General features: G+C 38.5%; 1 protein-coding gene across 1 annotated transcript in view; it reads left to right on the forward strand.

Moving 5' to 3' along the window:
* The first annotated feature begins 1,129 nt into the window (after positions 1–1,129).
* Positions 1,130–20,562, forward strand: part of LOC140143089 (macrophage mannose receptor 1-like) — a 57,828-nt gene continuing 38,395 nt past the window's right edge. The window contains exons 1-2 of the mRNA XM_072165138.1: positions 1,130–1,265; positions 19,696–20,003. Coding sequence (XP_072021239.1) covers positions 19,961–20,003 — 43 coding nt within the window. The 5' untranslated portion in view covers positions 1,130–1,265; positions 19,696–19,960. The remainder of the gene's footprint in view (positions 1,266–19,695; positions 20,004–20,562) is intronic.

Genomic DNA, 20,562 nt, shown 5'->3' on the forward strand with positions numbered 1-20,562 from the left:
CAGGCAGATTTGTCCAACTTGATGAGCTAGAAGAGGCAGCATTAAATGATGGTGAGGCTATTTTTGTTTGTTTTGAGAATGGCATGGTTACAGGGTTGCCAAACCCGCGATTTGGTAGCCCAATTGGGCGACTTTTGAAGATTTTTCCAGCGACTTTTGACAATTTCCTGTCCCATAGAAACCAATGGTTAAGAAAAATTTGGGTGACTTTTCAACATTGGCTCCCGTGACTTCCGATAGTTTCCTGTCCCATAGAAACCAATGGTAAAGAGAAAAATTGGGCGACTTTTCAATTATTTGTCCGGCGATTCGGGCTGAAATCTTTTGGCAACCCTGCATGGTTAGAGGTGAGAGGTCCCCGTTCCAACACCAGTGAATAATAAGAAGAAGCTTATTAAGGGCAGAAAAAGCGAAGACACATTCATCCATGCCCAAATTTAAGATTTCTTAATACTTCATTACGTTTCACTACCTGGAGAGAATTGATCAAAAATTGAATTCCCTCCAAGGGTTCGTATCTGTCGATGAGTTGACTAGATCACAAGAATGTATAGCTAGAGGCAATATATAACAAAAATGGGTCAATGAGTTACATAAAAATGACCTTGTGTGGTATTTGGTTCCCAGGAAGTGAGTTTGCCTGAGGCAATTTGTGGTTAAATGTTGATCCCTCACTACAAGAGTTATTACCGTCGATTTGGTTGAAAAAGGAGGTGAGACATGATCAAATCTCTCCAGGTAACAAAACGTAATGTATTACTTATTGATTCACACAAATCCATATGAAGAATCTTGGCAAGAATCTATTAACATATTATTGCCAAAATTCTACCCTAATAGCACAAAAAGCCTTGTTTTATAAAATAATGTATTTATTTACTCTACAGATGATGTCTTAATTACTGAAATAGTTACTGTTACTCTAATTGAAACTGATGAACCTATAACTTCAACTCAGCCTTCAACTAAGAAAGTGCCTACAACTACACCTACCACTAAGCCACCACCTGAAGTTACAACCGGTGATTCTTCAGTTACAACTAAGCCAATGCCTGAAGTTACAACTGATAAGCCTGAATCTACTGAAGCTACAAGTAAAGAAACATCTTCCAATCCAACGACTGAAGTAACAACGTATGAGCCATCAAGTACATCTAAGTCAAATCCTGAAGTTACAACTAAACTAATAACAAACAAGTCAACTGAAAATGGGGAACCAACTGAACAAGGGACTACTACTGATGACGTCGGACAACCAGATTCAGGTGAGCCTTAGGCTGTGTCAAGTCCGGGGGGGCCACTATAGTGTCAAGAGGGGGTATCAGGCGCGTCCGAGGACTCTCAAAAAGCACCCTAAACAAGTATTTCCGAGACTGAAATTTTCCCCCCTAAACAAGTATAAGTTGCACGATTTGCTACCCTAAACAAGTAGTTGTCTTTTCCCCAACCCTAAACAAGTAATTGAGTAATTATTACCCCTAAACAAGTAAACACACAACCCAGGCGTGCGAGTGGCATGATAGGACCAGCAATATGTGGCAAGCCACCTGAATTTTGAGCCGTACAAGTTTACATGGTGCTAAAGCTTACCTCAAAGTTCATGCAGTATGTCCAATATTTTCAAGATTTTTGGGCCAATAATTTCCCTTTTTTGGATCACAGGTCCAACCCTTTTTATTGAAATATTGTAGAATTTATTCTTTGGGATTGGGATGTACCCATTTCTCCACATATCCAAGAGAATTTTGAACTGCAAGTCCAATGCAAATTACGACCATGGCGATTGCAAACCACACATTGAAGTTGGAAGAAGGCGGCAAACACGGCCAGTTTAGCTTGGTTTATTTCCTAATTTCGTCTCGATTTAAAACATCCTAGAGCATTAATTATCATACGGGATTTAGTGGTAAACCCAACCAAAATCCTGAAACTCATTGATTTATATTTTAAGAAAGCCAAAATAGTTCCAAATTATTCAATCGTTGTGTTTGTAAATACCCCGGTAAAATTTCACACATGTCAAAAGTTCATTGACACAGCTTGTTTACAAACCTAGAAGTTCGTGGTTGCTTTGTTGCTCCTTTAGACCAAGTACCGATCAACCAAATTTTCTGGGCTGGAAGCCACCAAGACTATGAATATTAATGAGTCTAGAGGTTCGCCAATCGGAAATCCTCTTATATTTTTCCTCATAATTTATTGACTCCACAGTTAAGAAAAAGCATGCTGATTGGTTGTATATTCTGAACAAGTTGTGACCTCGTCCGGGGACCTCGTGTTTAGTATGCTAGCTGGGCCAGTATAGGGATCTGTCATCTCTGACAGCTAAAAGATGGCTTTTGACTGCTTTTGGGGTGTAGGAACAAGACACTTTCCTTTCACTTTTCATGAATGAAGGAGAAAGCACAAAATCCCAAACTTGGCAAAACTACCCTAAGTACGTAAGAGCTCCAAAAACATACCCTTTCACACCAATTTTACATGAATTTGATACCCTATTCACGTTACGCACGTAACGCATTACCCTAGTCTGAAAAAATACCCTTTTACGTGAATTTGACGGACGCCTGATACCCCCCCTTCACCATTACAGTGGCCCCGGTGTCAAGTGCTATGGGCACCATAATTCTAACAAGTTGAGTCAACTGCTGGCAGGGCTCAAAATACTTCTTAAATTACAAGGATAATTTTAAACAGATATTACACCTTAGTGTGTACAGAGTTTCAGTGGCTTAGATTTCTTTTTGACATTGGAGGGGCGGGGTTGGAAAAATTTGACCATATTGAAAATGGTGAAATATACAGTGAAATATGGTGCAAAAGTGGCACAAATTTGCACGAAGAACACAAAGCTTTTTAGTCTACAATGGCCAAATATGAGGTTAACCCCATACAGGCATCAACATTAGGGGTATGATTGTATGGACCATCCCCTCTTATCAAAATATCTGGGGGATTTCACGGGTCTATTTTGGGAAATCAAGGGGTAAATCAGAATCTCCCTTGACACTGGTGTATTTTGATCCCTAACTGGTGGTCAAGTTGAGTCAACTTGAGGTTTTTTTTTATTTAAGTTGAGTCAAATCTGCTCAAGTTGAGTCGATCAACCTGAGTTTTTAAATTTGAGTTGAGTCAAATCAAGGGGAAATACACATAAGACATATGATATAATAAACACATCCAAATAGAAAGTACTCTCTTCATTAGGTGGTCATAACAGAGGGTTGACAGTAAATTTCGCTGATCCCTCCTGTTCTTTTCTATGTCGAATTAACAAATGATTCCCGCTGTTGTTTTGGTTCCAGTTTAGCATCCCAGGTACACGCATGGAGGCCGCCATTTGGGCTTTTAGCACCCGGCTACCATGGCGTACCAGTACGCGTTCCCAACTGTCAATCACCAGTCAGACGGCAGGTCACGATCTATGCATTACGAGGTCACAGTTTCTATGCTCGCAATTTCTCAACCCAGTCACCGCACTGATTTTTCCGAAGTTTGCCGAAGTAAAGGCCCATCTTAAAACAATTTTCAGAAAGTTATGGAGTAGTCATCAGTTGTTTTAAAAGCCTCAAAATTATGTTTGTAGGTTTGTCCTTGTCTTATCATGCAAAAAACTGGTATTCATAAAATATTTCTGGAAAATAATTGCGTTAAGATAATATGATAAATTTGAAGGTTTCATGAACTGTGCCCAAATAAACCGTGGACCTGACCGTTTACAACCTTCCCTAGAAAATAACCATAGGTAAATTGCTCATAAAACATTGATCTGTCAGTTAATAACAAAATCAGAAGTGTTCAACGGTTTTCATTAAAAAAAAAATGGAAGTAAAAGTATATAAAATTACGACTAGATCGGCTTTTTACGCCATAGAATATTATGGAATCTGCACCCTCATAAACATGACAAAGTCGGGCAGTATCACACTGGATTTTTGTCTGATAAAGCCATTGCGACTTTATGCATGTTTTGTTGCAGCAGGTCTGATATTACACAGTTTTCCGAATACCACGAGTCAATCCGATCGGTTGAATTCACGCGCCTGTATAAACTCCACGCACGATTGGTTCTATGTCCTTGTCTACTACAAAAGCAATATTGATTGATTCCGTGGCTTCCACACAGGCAATTTTGACAAAATATTTTATATGCGTTTTTTGGACTATTTTCGTGGATTTGACCGTTTGCAGCGTTGATATGATATAATTTTCATGGCTTTTGGAAGGGAATGATGTAAAGTTTGTACACTGAATAAAACAGAAGTATCTGTCTGCTGGAGGTATTCTTTAAGACAAAAAAACTACCCGACTTTGTACCCAAAAATTGAGCAATCTGTTTTGTTCCAAAAATCACATTTCTTCACTCATTTTCGCTAAAGTGAAATCTGGTAATGATAGATTGGACCCTTTACAACCAGAAAACCTTTATTATTTGTCATTCGAAAATTAATAGCATTGCAAAATTAAATAAATACAAGGTTATCTCCACTTAATTTCTACAATTTCACAGAGGATAGACCAAGTCAGATGCACTCAGAAAAAAGAAACCAAGGCCTATATCTGTGACCGGCCGGTTGACTGATCACCTCGAGCTTGACAACGATATCTGAATAGACTTACATTGTATCACCAAGTCTTACATGTAGGCGCAAAATTTAGGTTAATTTCGTGATTGAAACAGTATTTTTCTTGTATAAATCTTGGCCCGGATAGCGGGATTGTTGGTTGATTTAATGTATTTGATAAATTAAGTTCATGGATGTGCTAAAAATGTAATTAAAAGTATTAAAAAAGCTGTTCAACATTTGAAAGAAAATGCACTATAGCAGGCTTGAAAAAGTCTAACCGTGGATGCAGCAAGCCGCGATTTTACGGATAATTTTCATGACTTGAATGCGGAGCACGGACGCGATATAGCCGGAAGAAATCTCGGTAGTGTTCCAGGCCTACGCGATGACAGGGTAATGGCGGCTTCCATACTTTATTACTTTTATAGTAACCTGTCGTATCCCAATTTGTTTTATCTCTGGTCATAACTCTGAACATAAATGGAAGCAATGAAACTGATATGAACATGAGAATTATTTTAGTTGAAGTATATGATTTGTATAATAAATGAATCCCACTCACGTAACAGCTTAAAATTATAAGACAGTGCTTACACAGGCCCGTGCACAGGATTTCTTTTGGGGGTGCTGATTTTGAAAAAGTGGACTTTTTTTTCCAGAGGGGCGATTTTGTGAAAAGTGGACAAAATTTGGACCTTTTTTGTCCAAAAAAGCGTAAAAGACTGGGTTCTTTTATCGCTACGCTCGCAAATTCTGACATTTTGAGACTTTTTGTGTACTTTTCCAAATTGTATACTCCACCCTACCCCGTATGGGCCGGTGCTTACATGCTTATTTTGGGTAGTTTTCACAAACCACAACAGCTCTCCGTATCCTCAGTGATTACGTTGCAGTTCCCATGTCAGATGCTTCCAGTCCAGTGTCCTGTTTGAGATATGTACATATTTAAAAGATGGTCTGGCAACCAGCGTTTTTTGCTCCATACTTGGGTACATTCCATGGAATTCATCGGCATAATCAAACTCATCATCAGATTCAATCATGATCGTTATACACCACATAATTCGCAGTCATCATGGCATATGGCGCTAGCTATCAGAATCATTATTTACATTGCATTAAGGTAAGTTGTAGATTCATTTATCTCATTTCATGTAAGATTTCTGAAGAAATAATGTCTCCTTCTTTACTGTTTTCATTGCTAGAGGTTAACTAACTGAACTTTGCACTCTTAAACTGAATTTATACTCGATTGCTGAGTGATTGCGATTCATCGCTTTCGAAAAGCAATGGGCAATCACAGAAGTTGGGATGCATCACTCATCACTTTTACATTTATACTAAACACAGCGATAGCAATAATGCAGATGACAATTAATATATTCAAAATGCCACAAAATACATTGTTAGAACATCCATTGCCGTTCAGTACTTATATTAATATTAAAAATACTAAATCCATTTGGCAGGCAATGATTGGATTTTTGACATTGGGGGATGGGGTTGGAAAAATTATGAAGTATAGTGAATCCGGCACCTTTTGGCGACATAATAAATTTATGGTACAAATATTGGGGGTGATTTACCCCCCCCTGGATCTACGCCTATGTTTGGTTGATCCTTTCCTTTCATATGTCAAGCGACATTGCTTGGGAGTTGAACCTCGCAAACGGGATGTCATTTTTGCAAAAGCGATAGGTTTTGATCAATCGGCTCGCTGCTCTGAAAATGGAGGTAAACTCAGAGCAAGGGTGAGAATCTGTTTTTCTGCAAAAGCAATCGAGTATAAATTCATCTTGAAGAAAAGCAGCTTTTGAACCAATTAGGGTTGTAAGCTGGGGTAATAATATCATTATTTGAGAAGTGATCAGCTACTCCAGTTTAAATCCATATACCCCCTATGGAAGACATGACATTAATCTCCTACACAGGGAGTGTGTATTTCAAATGGGGTTTACCTGTCAGATTTTTCAGTGATTTTTTATGAGTCATTATAAACCTCTTCCAGAAAAAAATAAACATTTGAAAATACCAAAAAATCCAGTCTGACCCTACTACTACTAGCAAGTCTTTTCACCTGGTGTGTTTTTTGTCGCCTAATCATATGGTTTCTTTTCCCCCATACAGGTGGGCTCAGTACGGGAGCAGTCATAGGAATCTGCATAGGGGGTGCTTTTGCAGCAGTTGCTATCATATGTGCCGCTTTCATGATCTCAACACAGCAGAGGCCTAGTTATAGAACACCCAAAACAATGGGATTTAGGAACCTAGCCTTTGACTATGTGGATGATGAGACACCAATTTATACAGAAGGAACTTTGGACTTTGATGAGGATTGTTAATGTTTGCAATAATCAGTTATCAATGTGTTTTTGAAATATTAAATATATATATGCTGTTTTGTGGAAATACCGTATTGTCTGTAATAAATACTCCCCCTCTAATAAACATCCCCCCTAATTTTTCAATGAAAAATTGACAAAAATACAAACATTTCCATGCCATATCATATGAGTAAGCTTAAAACATGCATCAGTCATGTCAGTGACGATCGCTAAATTGCTTGGACAAAACCTATTATGAACTTCCATCCAGTTCATTGCCTAATTATGGTAGAATTTCACTAAGTAAATCATATTCTTGCTTAATATGCACTTACAGATGTAATTTCATAGTATTTCGTATATGATACGAGACGCCATCTTGGATTTTAACCCGGAAACAAACGGAAGTATTAGTATAGGCGTAAATTCCTTCTTTCTACAGGAGCACCATTGGAAATTTAAACCCAATTTTGAAGTTTTTCTCACTGACAATTCACTTCTAATAAATGCCCCCCCCTTTGAAAAAATGCAACGCCCCCGGTGCATTTATTACAGACAATACAGTAAGTTGGAGTTCTCACTTTGTCCCCCTCCCCCTGGAAAAACATTCTTGGTGTCATCACTGCTCTTTGGTCTCCCATTAGACCATGATTTAATGTAAGGATAATTGAATACCTGAATACAAAACTCACCAAGTTCATGGAAAGTCCTGGACTTGGGTTGTTCTTGTCATACATACTGGATTTCAATGAATGGGTTACTAGTCTCAAGTCCCAATAGACACAATAGAGGGTGGATTTGAGTTGTTCTTTTATACATATGATAGGCCTATGTATAAGCAACAATTTCCCATGCTGAATTCAATTTGGCCAAAGTATGGACTTTGGTGGGTTTTGTGTTCAGGTATTCAATTGTACTGGATGATGGATCTGAAGAGTTTACATAATATATGTCATTGGGATATTGGTAAACTAATACTCCCATATATCCATTGTGCATGGGAAATATCACGTACAGTAAACAAATGCAACAGGATATGTTTACACCGCGGGGGACACTCACATGTAAAGGTTGAATGTATATGTGAGGCAGTCAAGAGTCCCTTTTTCAGGCCCAGTTCTTTGAGCCTCAACTCCTGACAATTGTAGCTCTTTAGTTCAAATGTGGAAAATTTGGAATGTTTAGCTCCGCAGCTTATTATTTTTGGCCCAATTTTTAGTTCACTAGATCTGCCCTCCCAAAAATGTTGACATATCAGTTATCAAGCCCCTATTTAAAATCAGTTCAAAGTTCCTGAAGCTCGTCACTTCGCGCCACACACACCCCTACCAAAATTTAAGTCTAAATCAATCAATCTTGGTCAAAAAATGGCTGATTTTACATGATTTTAGCTAAATCAAAAAAAAATCTCCCAAAACGCAAAATCTTTGTCAGACAGGTCCGTAAAACAGGGCTGTGTTTTTCTAGTCATTTTAGTGTTAATGAAAAAGTTTTGATTTTGATAGTTAATAATGGTATAATAAGAGCCAGAAATAAAGAAAATTGTACATTGTACAATCCTGTCAATCAAACTTCCCCACGGCCCATGATTGGTTAGTACCATATAACTAGGGAAAGCACCAACCTAACGCCACCCTAGTTACACGATACTAACCAAATCATGACCTGTGCATGCTGGAGTTTGACAGAATCGTCAGATATGAACTATAATTTTTTATTTTTTATCTTATAGTCCCTTTGTTTCCAAATGTTGCTATTTTTAATTAGTCGCATGCGAACCCAATCAAAATCCAAGACTGCCCACCAGGATATAAAATAAAAAACAATATAATGTATTATGTTCATTTCATGTGCTATTTTTGTTTGAATTCAAAATATCTTTATGGCAGCTGAAATATTAAATAATTATGATAGCATTATTGATATTTTAATAAAAAAACACCTTATTTTCACTAAGTGTAAAAAGTAAGTACTGTAACCATTCTCATAACGTTTGTACAGAAGTTGTAACTTAAATATTTAAATATGCACTATATGTAAAATGTATGTAAATTCTCTTTGTGATATGATCTAATCCAATCAGACCAAAGTCAGCAATAATGATTTTAAGATAATAGGCAAAAATAAGGATTAAATAATTGTATCGTTTTTGCATGCAACGTACTTGTATATGTATCTATACAATGTGTGCACATAATTCATTTGTTTTTGGCTATGGTTCAGTTTCTTGACAACTGAAAACTCCATTTGTTTGCTGCAACTGTAATTTTGTGGGTATGTGTGTTTGTTTGTTTGTTTGTTTGTTTGTTTGTTTGTTTGTTTTTCTTAAAATCGAAAAAATCAGCCATGTTTATTTTTGTTGTATAATGTATTTTCAATAAACCAGAGGCAGTAACACCATGGCTGTCGAAAAAAAAAATTAAGGATTAAAAACCAATGAAAACAAGTATGGACATACATTGTATAATTGTTTGCAAAAGTACACCAGGGACTTGGGGATTTCAACAACAGTAGCTTATATACCATAAAAGCTCGATAGTTAGCCTATGTGCTTACTATCGAGCGATTTTTGAAACATGCAAACATGAAGAGCCCCATCCGCAAAAGTGTAAAGGGTTTTGAGCAAATCATCGATACATGTAGTTATCTACAAACAAGTAAACCTGCAAATGTGTGTCTCAACCCCATTAGCTCAGTGGGTAAAGCACCAAATTTTGGTACAATTTCATGTTTTCAAAATGCTCGATAAGCATATATGCTAACGATCAAATTTTTACAATAATATTGACTTAATTTTTCCCTAGAGAAGTCCTTTTACAGTAAGCTTATTTAGGTACTAAACAAAGTTAGTTATGATAATAATGCAGTTGTCAATATTTCTTACTTTGGTCTGAGTGGATCAGATTTTGTCACCTTATGTAGAATATGTGTAAAATATACTTCTGTTTACCCATATTGTTTTTTCTTCAGAATTTTTGCTGTGGATGCATCTCAGATTTTCCATACTTTCAAGAATTTTGCATATGCACATGCCCAATAAAATGTTTTTTTACTTATTTTGTGAAAATTGAAAATTAATAGTTTTTAATATTTGTGATGCAGCACATCAAGGGGGGGCAAGTGCTTTTCAAGATATAGATTAGACAGAAAAAATAAGGAAAGTAATAAGAGCGTGGGATGCTTTTTGACTCATTTTAAATAAGCTTTTCAAATTAAACTCATTTAACTTGATCAAATCACATGTGTTCATAATGTTTTTGATGATCATTTGGCAAGAAGCTTCTCATACTTGCTGTATCTTTTTGTAACTTGTTGCAAGGAATACAATTTAAAAAGTAATATTAACTTTTTCACTGCTGACTCCTGTCCTTCTTGTTTTTATGACTGTCTTTTTTGTTAAATATAATGTACAGAGAGGCTCTGTTTGCAGGTTTTATGTTATTGGTTTTGAAAATCTAATAGGTGATAACCAAAACAAGTTTGGAGAACTACAACTCAAAGTTAACTTCAAACAAATTGTGACTCTAAACCATAAGGCCTCAAATTTTTATAAAAGTCACTAGTCCACTGGCCAAGTCCGCCTAGAAACTCCGCCAAATGCTCCCCCTATTGCCCCCTAGAAAAAACCCAAAATTACGAAAATGTCCACTTTTTTTGCGGTAAATTTGCGCCTAAATTTGTTGATTTTGCCCCCCCTGAAATTCACTTTGCACCCCAGAAAAAAAATTCCTGGTGCCACCACTGATAAAGAGACCATAATTAGAAGCTGTTTTAGGCCCTCTTTTGTTGTACGACATCAATCATATGTTATTGACATGGGTCTAACCGATAATAGTTTTATTGACTTTGCAAGATATCTTCAACCTTTGTATTGTACTTTGTGAAATAGGAAGTTTTATTTAAATATGCTGTTTGCTATACTGAATAGCAACTTAAAGGAGTATTTCGTGATCCTAGCATCCTCTATTTATGTCATTTTTCATTAGATATCCACGAAAAAACCTATTCCCAAAATTTCAGTTGATTCCGATTTTATGTTCATGAGTTATGCATGATTATGTGTATTACACTGCTCCATAGACAATGCGTTGTAATTTCGTTCTGGTGCACCAGAACGAAATTCAAATTTCACGATATCTTTGCTAAACGAATTAATCTGCAAGAAATATTTTGTACATAAACATTATGTAGCCAGAGGTTTCCAGTGATATAAAAATCTCAACTTTTTTTGAGAAAAGTGGGGGATGAGGCTGTGGATCACGAAATGCCCCTTTAATATCACCAGCATTTTTAGTTCAGGAAATTTTCGGGTGGTTTGAACTCAAAGTTGGCCATTGATAAAGTCTTTCCAAATTTATTTGGTTGGCTGGTAGGATGAAGTGATGTTGTCAGAATTGAATTGGATTTTTTGTGTTCATTTTCATGTAGGGAGCAGACCAAAAGATCAACAAATGAAACTAGTTTTGTTAGGGAATACAGTGGCGTATCTAGAAGGCCCTTACCCGGGGGCTGAGATGGTTTGTGCCGCCCTGGAGAAAAGATACAGGATGCCGCCCTATCCCCCCCCGACACCCCCCCCACACACACACACACGATTATTTGGGAAGTCTGAGGGGAATGTTACCTCCTAAGAATTTGAAAAAAAAAAACATTTGGTGGACGATTTTGACACTTTTATATTGTAAAATTATACTTAGAAAAAGTGAAAATGAAGGCCCAAATGAAGCAATTCGTGGACCATTTGTGTTCTAAAGAGAAGAGAAAACGGCCACTTGTTTATCTATACGTAGGAGGTTGTCTGCTCAGAAGTTGGAAAGTTTTGGTAAATGATGGTCCAAATTGAAGCCATTTTGTCCATCATTTTTCACTTGTTTATCCATAGGCAAGGGTGTCTGAGAGATGTTCCCCCCTCATAAAATGTTGCAAATGAAGGTCCAAATTGAAACCGTTTGGTCCATCACTTTTTACTTGTTTATCCATAAGGCGACAAAAAAAGGAAACCTTGTTCTACGGGCCCGACCGACCCAGATTTTGAACAAATTGGGGAAAAAATTTTCCTGTACAAACAAAATTTATTTTTCGTATTTTCTAAAATTGCAAATTACTTACCGATTATGGTGATTTTTGGGTCATTTCAAAAAAAAAAAAAAAAAAAAAATTCGACCGACCGACCCTACTTGAAAGGTCCGTCCGCCCGTAGAACAGGGTTGGGTTTTTTTCGTCGCCTAAGCTGGAGGGGTCTCTGAGGGACGTATTTCCCCTCCTCCGAAGTTGAAAAATTTGCCAATTAAAGGTCCAAATTAAAGTCATTTGATGTATAATTTTAAAGTTGTTTACCCAATAGCAGGGGAGTGTCTGAGGAAGATTCCCCCCTCCGAAGTTGGACAATGTTGCCAAATGAAGTTCCAAATTGAAGCCATCTGGGGTATAATGTTTCACTTGTTGAACCAGGGGGGAAGGTGTCTGAGGGGGATGTTCCCCCTGCCAAGTTGGAAAATTTTGCTAAATGAAGGTCCAAATTGAACCCGTTTGGTGCATCGTTTTTACTTGTTTAACCATACGCAGGGGAAGGGGTGTCTGAGCGTGTATGTCCTCCCTCCGAAATTGTAAAATTTTGCCAAAATTAATAAAGGTCCAAATTGGAGCCATCTGGTGCATCATTTTTCACTTGTTTAACCATATGCATGGGTGTCTGACAAGTCTGAGGGTGGATGTTCTCCCTCCGAAGTTGGAAAATTTTGCTTTTCACTTGTTTATTCATTCACAGGGGGTTGGTTGTCTGAGGAGTGATGTCCTTTTGCTGGCCCCTGCGCAACATGAGTGCCACCTCTGGCTCATCAAATAGAAGACACCCCTCCCCACATCTGTAACCCAAGTTTTTTCCAAGCTGTCCCCATAATTCCTTTACCGGAAATTTTGAAAAAGTGCATGCGTAGCGGCAGAAATTTGCCATCTCAATGCTAAAAATTCAAAAGGGATGTATCGGCATGATCGGAGTCACCAAGCCAGGGCCGAAATTCCTAAATCGTCCCACTGATTTACTAGGCCTACTAAGAGAACATTACGGGACAAGTGCTTGCGCCTTGCGAAAAAATTGCAGTTTCAATGCTAAAATGAACACAATTGAGGACAATTGTGCCAAAGGAAGATGTATAGGCGTTTTACAACATTTGGTTAATTTAGTCCCGGTGTTTTGATCCAGTTTATGAGTTTTATGCTTATTCCAGGCATCAGAGGAGCTGCCTATAGCACACATATTAATGATTTACATAATAGAAAGGATGGAATTATGACTCTCCTTTTTGAGATTCGTGATTGTGTTCAAGTTTGAGATGAAAAAAAAAGAATTTCCAATGGGGCGTCTCACAGATCTACTCACAGAATGGGTTTGCCGAGATAAATGCGCGATCCAATCTGGCATTTTAATACTAAATGTTCCAAAATGTTTGGCTTAAGTTTGGGTCTAAAATAGACCAAAAGGAAGATGCAAATCGTAAATTGTCACAACATTTCTCTCGAATGAACAGGGAGGGTACTGACTTGCCACCCTGCCCTATGGACAGTGGCGTAGATTTCTTTTTAACATGGGTGGGTTGGAAAATTTCTTTAAGTACAGTGAATCCAGAGCCTTTCAGTGACAAAATTAGTTTATGGTACAAATGCGCTAGAAGCGCCAGAAAATTTACCATAATTGAAGCTAAACAGAAGTGGAATAATTGGCACTTTTTAGGTTTATATGACAAAATATAATTGACTTCCATGCAACGCTAATGGCACGTGGCTATATGATTTTTCTTACTCTCTGAAAATTTTGGCTTTGAAAAACTATCTTTCATACTAATAGTTTTAAATTCGCAAGAGGTGTGGAAACATTTTTGCCGCTTGCATCATGGGAGGTGCTCAAAATCCACCGAGGGGTACTATTTTCAACACCGGTTGCACGTTCCTTTTTTACTCTCTTAGTTTTAATGATCAAAGCAAAATAATTAGTTTTGTTCAAATTCGGCAAGCGCTTTTAAAAATTAGATTTTACTGCTTGGAAGGGGATCAAAATCCATCGAGGGGGCACTGTATCTGATCATGCGTTTATTCCGTTTTTTTCTGACCCTTCCTGAATTTTGCCGGCCGTAAAACAATCTTTCATAATGATTAGTTTTAGATTTTCACTGCTTGGACGCGGGCTCAAAATCAATTAAAGAGGCGCTGAACCCAACGCAGGGCGGCAAGTTCCCTGTTGTCTCCCTTAGTTAAGGAATGATCATGCATGGCGTTGATTTTTCTCTTCTCCCCTCTTCTTTCAGTGCTAGTTGAAAGCCAGTGGCATAGCTAGGGGTTTTGGCGCCTAGGGCTAAGGATACACAATGGAGCCCTCCCCAATCCTTGAAACAAATGCCCGCGGAGCGCGCAAAAATGTGCACAAATAGGACCTATCACTCATTAATTTTGGTTATAATGAAGTTGAATATCTTTCAAATGAATTTGTGTTCAAATGCTTGTGAAGCGGCAAAAATTTTGACTTTTATCGCCAGGAGGAGCGCAGAATCGATGTTGAATTGGTCAATTCGGCGCCCCTAAGGGTGGCGCCCAGGAATGTGCCCCCCTCTGCCCCGTCGTTACACCACTCTTGAAAGCCACCATATATATGCGGTTTCTCTCCTTCATCTGCTTTATTCCTGGTTATAAGCCATCTTCCTTGTATGTGCCGCCCCATAAGCCACCTTACTTTTATGTAGTGCTGCCCACAAGCCACCCTCCTTCTATGTGTCACAGTGCAGGCCCATAGTTAAACAGCGTGATATACCGCTTTTCCACTAAGAATCACGACGTGCCGCCATTTATATGTGACTGACAAGCGTTTTTCTCCCCCCCCTCCCTGTTCTTTTGTCCTGGTTACAAGTCGCCCTCCTTGTGTGTGTCACCTCACAAGCCGCCTCCTTCACCTATATTTATAACGCCTGTTGTACGTTTCCGCCGCACCCCCCCCTCTTTCTCTTGGTTACAAGCCAACATGTGCGGTCCTACAAATAGGTAGCTGATAAGCATTTTTCTCTCCAGTTTACTTTTTTCCTTGTTACAAGCCGCCTTCCTTGTATATGCGCCGTCCCCAAAAAATCCCCCATACTTCTGTAGTGTAGGCCCATATAGTCAAAAAGTGTGATCTACCTTTTCACCACCTCTTTTCCCCTGGTTACATGTCACGATGTGCCGCCCTATAGATGACCAACAAGTGTTTTTCTTTCCCCCCCCTCCCTCTACTTTTGTCCTGGTTACAAATCGCCTTCCTTGCATGTGCCGCCCGTCACAAGCCGCCCTCCTTGTGAGGTCACCCTGCACAGTGACATCGTCCCGATATCTTCATGGTAGAAATCGCCATGGTAGGTTGAATCCACAGCCACCCATGGCCATTTTATTCGGACCTTATGAGATGCATAATTAGCGAAGTGACCTGACTAAGGCTACTGACAATAACCGGGGTAATTGATTTCTCGCTGTGTGAGTAAGCTGTATACGACATTGCGGTCAATGGTTATACTGCCTCCACTGAGTAGTGAGTGCAGCTAGCCTGCTGCGCGCTGTAGTACATACAGGACCAACGCAATATAACATTAGAGTTTTGGTCAGATTTTGAGTTCAAAGCGCACGGCCAATTGTCAAAGCGCACGCTAACGACTATCATATCTGTTCAACACGTACCACATCTGCTTTCTTGAGAAAAAATCAATTGCGGGAGATATTCATCATTTTCTAACCCAGTATCCGAAGATTTTCGTCTGATATCAAAATCGTGCATAGCAATTCACGTGTATCGATCCCGTGTATTCATTTTAGTGTCTCTGCTGCACCAAATAATTATTAGCCAGGCGATGTCGGTGTGCCCTGTGGGCATATTATTAGACTTGTTGTACATTTCCACCCCCTCTTTTATCTTGGTTACAAGTTGTCCATGTGCCGCCCTTTATGGGTGACTGACACACGTTTTTTTTCACAAGCCATCGCTCTCCTTGTATATGTCGCCCCATGGCGCCCTTCTTGTATATGCCACCTCTATCTCTCTATCATGGTTGGTTGGCTACAAGCCGCCCTCTATCTGCATTCCTGGTATGTGCCGCCCCTCTATCTCTCTATCATGGTTGGTTGGCTACAAGCCGCCCTCTATCTGCATTCCTGGTATGTGCCGCCCCTCTATCTCTCTATCATGGTTAGTTGGCTAAAAGCCGCCCTCTGTCTGCATTCCTGGTATGTGCCGCCTCTATCTCTCTATCATGGTTGATTGGCTACAAGCCGCCCTCTGTCTGCATTCCTGGTATGTGCCGCCCCTTTATCTCTCTATCATGGTTGATTGGCTACAAGCCGCCCTCTGTCTGCATTCCTGGTATGTACGTGCCGCCCCTCTATCTCTCTATCATGTTAAGTTGGCTACAAGCCGCCCTCTATCTGCATTCCTGGTATGTACCGCCCTCTATCTCTCTATCATGGTTAGTTGGCTACAAGCACGCCTCTATCTGCATTCCTGGTATGTGCCGCCCCTCTATCTCTCTATCATGGTTGGTTGGCTACAAGCCGCCTCTCTCTGCATTCCTGGTATATGTGCCGCCCCTCTATCTCTCCATCATGGTTGGTTGGCTACAAGCCGTCCTCTATCTGCATTCCTAGTATGTACCGCCCCTCTATCTCTCTATCATGGTTGGTTGGCTACAAGCCGCCCTCTCTCTGCATTCCTGGTAGGCCTATGTGCCACCCCTTTATCTCTCCATCATGGTTGGTTGGCTACAAGCCGCTCTATCTCCCCTTTTCTCCTGACTGGTTACATCTCGTACTTGAAATGTGCCGCCCTACAAGCCGCCCCTATCCCTCATCTTTTCTTCTCAGTGCTGATTACAAGGAGCCTCCTTGTATGTGCCGCCCACCCATAACTCAGGCCGCTTTTTTTTTTTGTTCTTTTTCTTTCCTTCTTTCTTTCTTTATTTCTTTCTTTCTTTCTTTCTTTCTTTCTTTCTTTCTTTTTTCTTTCTTTCTTTCTTTTCTCTTTCTTTCTTTCCTCTTTTTCTTTCTTTTCTCTTTCTTTCTTCTTTTTCTCTTTCTTTTTCTTTCTTTTTTCTTTCTTTCTTTCTTTTTCTTTCTTTCTTTCCTCTTTCTTTCTTTCTTTCCTCTTTCTTTCTTTTCTTTTTCTTTCTTTCTTTTTTTTTTCTTTCTTTCCCTTTTTTTTTTTTTTTTCTTTTTCGCCCTTTTTTTCCCAGCTGGCGCCCCAAAGCCCCCATAAAATACGCAAGCATGGAATAGGTTAAAATATGTTGATTACGTTTCTCCTATCCACATGGGTCGACTGCAGATGACAAGTTTCAATTTGAATTCTAAAATTTCAGAATTGTATATTTTCATGACCATATTTGGTATCGGCATTAATAATGCATTAAAATTCCAGCTGTAGTTGTGATTCTCTGTGATTACATTTATACTTATGTTTGCTTTTTCTAATAAAAAATATAATGACCAAAAAAAAATAATGCATTAAAATAAATAAAAATAAATAAATAAAATAAAAATTAAACTTTGAATTTAATAGCGCATTTTTTCAGAGGATTCAAAGCGCCTTAATTTCGCTGCAACTGGTGAACCATCACAATTAGATTGCAGTCGAACCCAGCACAAACCTATCCGCACTTAGAGAGTAACATCCACCAAGTATCTGTGCAGCTTCCTAAATTCCATTGGGTGGAGGAAGTGATTTTGAAAGCAGGAGGAAACTTGAGATCCTGGAGAAAACTGTGAGAGCGAGCATGGATTGGGATAAACCAAGTGCACATGTATACAGTCCTTGGGCACGGCCAGGGCTTGAACCTGGGAACAACCGCTGTGCCAACTCACTCTCCCTATACTGGTTCCTGTTTGAATTGAATTGACAAAACTTGCTGCAGAAACACAGACCTTACCTATCTAGAAAATAGCAATAAAATAGTTCAAATACTAGCTTATTTTTATTTAGTTTGCTATTGCTTTTTGTCCAGATGCTTTGGGAATTTTTCAATAAATGTTCTTAAGGGAACAACCCTAATGTTCGATGATGTCCTAATAAACGAAAGTGCTTGTATTTATTAGGAAACTTATTCCCTCCCTCTCTGTAATTTAGTGTGAAATATTGAAAATTACAACTTTTTGTCACCCTCCCCCTACCAAAAGGACTTTCGATTATAGGACATCAAATTGTCAAATATTTGGTATCAGCATGAAAAATGCATTAAAATAGATAGAAATAAATAAATAAAATAAAAATTAAACTTTGAATTTAATAGCACATATTTCCAGAGGATTCAAAGCGCCTTGATTTCGCTGCAACTGGTGATCCATCACAATTAGATTGTATCAACTAGGCCGGTTGCAGCCGAACCCAACACAAACCTATCCACGCTTGATTTAGATTGTAACATCCACCAATTATCTGTGCAGCTTCCCAAATTCCATTGGGTGAAGGAAGTTTTTGATAACCAACCATTCGCTTAATCTATAGAAACCAATGGTAAAGGGAAAAAATCCAAGAGAAAAAGTTTGTGATTGACAAAGTTGAGCAACACTGCACATGCGGCATTCGGTGACTTGCATTTGACTGAGGACAAAGTTTAAGCAAAATTTGTTTTGGTAAAGATAAGCTTGTATGTACCAGACTTACACTGACACTACTGGCATGTATCAAGGTGTACTTGCCTTGTGATATAAATAGTTTATTATAATGATACACTCAGAGTTGTCCTTTTATAATCCCACAAAATTAAAATTGAGTGCAAAATATTGAAACAGAAGTCGAGGTCATTAGTGAGTTTTGTCTTATGTCGTTAGCTATTGTATATTTGATAGTATTTTAAAGAAAATAGTCCACGCAAAGTATTTGGTGTCAAACCACATAATTTTATTGCATGTAAAAATAACACAAATTTTATTGAGACCTTTTGCATGCCGAAAAACAATGAATGGCATGAAACCCAAGGAATCGTGCAAGAAAATGTAAAGTGCAATGCCTGGTGCGAGGCAAAAGAGGGCAGGACATGCAAAAGGTCGTCACCAAAAATTGCTGCAGAGAAAGAATGAAGAAAAGAAAGAAAAAAAATTGAAAGGAATGGAAATGAAAGAAAAGAGAACAGGAAAGAAAGATATTGAAAGGAAATGAAATGAAAGAAAAGAAAAAAGAAAAGAAAGAAATTGAAATGAAATGAAAGAAATTGAAGGAAATGAAATGAAAGAAAAGAGAAAAGAAAAGAAAGAGCAGAGAAAAAAGATGACAACATTATGGACAGTGATGATGATGGATGGGGGTGATGATGATGACAACACTGACAATGTTAAATTTGACAATGCTGATGGTGGTGAAGATAATGATGACAATGGTAATGATGAAAAATGTAATGGTGGATGATGGTGATGAAGATGATGAAAAATATGGTAATGTTGGCAGTGGTGATGATGATGAATGTGATGATGACATGGATGATGATGATGATGACATTGGTAATGATGAAAATGTAATGGTAATGAAGATGATGAAAAATATAAGATATTGCAGTTCTGATGCCTTCCGCTAGGAATGCGACGAACATCTATAGATTAAAATCTTCCGCTCTTCTCCAGTGTATCTCTGTGGCTCAAGAGCGTCATGCTAGTAATAAGGTCGCCGGTTCGAATCCGGCCAGTAGAACGTTTTCAATGTTTATGTGCGCTGGCTGCTCTGGTAAAAGATTAAAATTCAGAGAACTAAATATTTTTCAATTGATGATATTGTTTGATTTTGTTCCCATTTCTACCTTATACCACAGATAACCCATCTTTGTAATCACCAACAGGCAATACTCATCATGGAATCACAGACCAAAGATCAGGTCAATAGACACCAAAAAGTCCAAATGTGTGCTACAGAATTGTGTATCAAAATAGATCAATGCACTGATAGGAGTCGAGCCAGGCAGGAGGAGCCGCCCCTTGTACCTGGTTGACACAGTCCATGCATCACTTCACTAATTTTCCATGCTTTGATGTCGTAGTCTGTTAAAAAAACAGAGACGACATTAAAATACAGACAGCATGATTCTCAGGATAATAATATTTGCTGCTCTGCTGGTAGCAGGTAAGGTTTCTTTCAGATTTTTGTTTAGAATTTCTTAATTTGAGCAAGTTTTGGGTGAAATAAACTAATTTGTTGATTATACTCTGTAGAATATTTATGGGTATTTTACTTCGGATTAGACTTAGTCAAAGACTTTAGGTTAAGTTCTCTCTTGATTATTTGTTTTGGTAAAAGATAAACTTTCATGAAGATTTGGATACAGACTAGAGGATAAACTTTTGTTACACTGTACAATTTGAATTGATTTATTCACATCACATTTTATACTTAGCTCAAAACTTTTTGATGATTTTATAATTTCTGCATTCATCTTGACTAAACTCTAGGTTTTAGGCAAATCCTGTCTCATAGCGGCCATTTTGGATAAACATTGGCCATTTGAAGCTGCACCCAGTGAAATGCGGAGTAGCGTCACTGCCACATCAGGGTGAAAAATGGTATAGATGAGTTGACCTCAATGTTTATCAACAACGGCAAGGGACTGGTATATCGATATGCTTGAGTGAATCCCAAGCAAACACTACACTGTTCAATAGCCTTATTGTGATGTGGCGGGAGT

This window comes from Amphiura filiformis, chromosome 20 (genome assembly GCF_039555335.1).
Source record: "Amphiura filiformis chromosome 20, Afil_fr2py, whole genome shotgun sequence".
NCBI lineage: Eukaryota > Metazoa > Echinodermata > Ophiuroidea > Amphilepidida > Amphiuridae > Amphiura > Amphiura filiformis.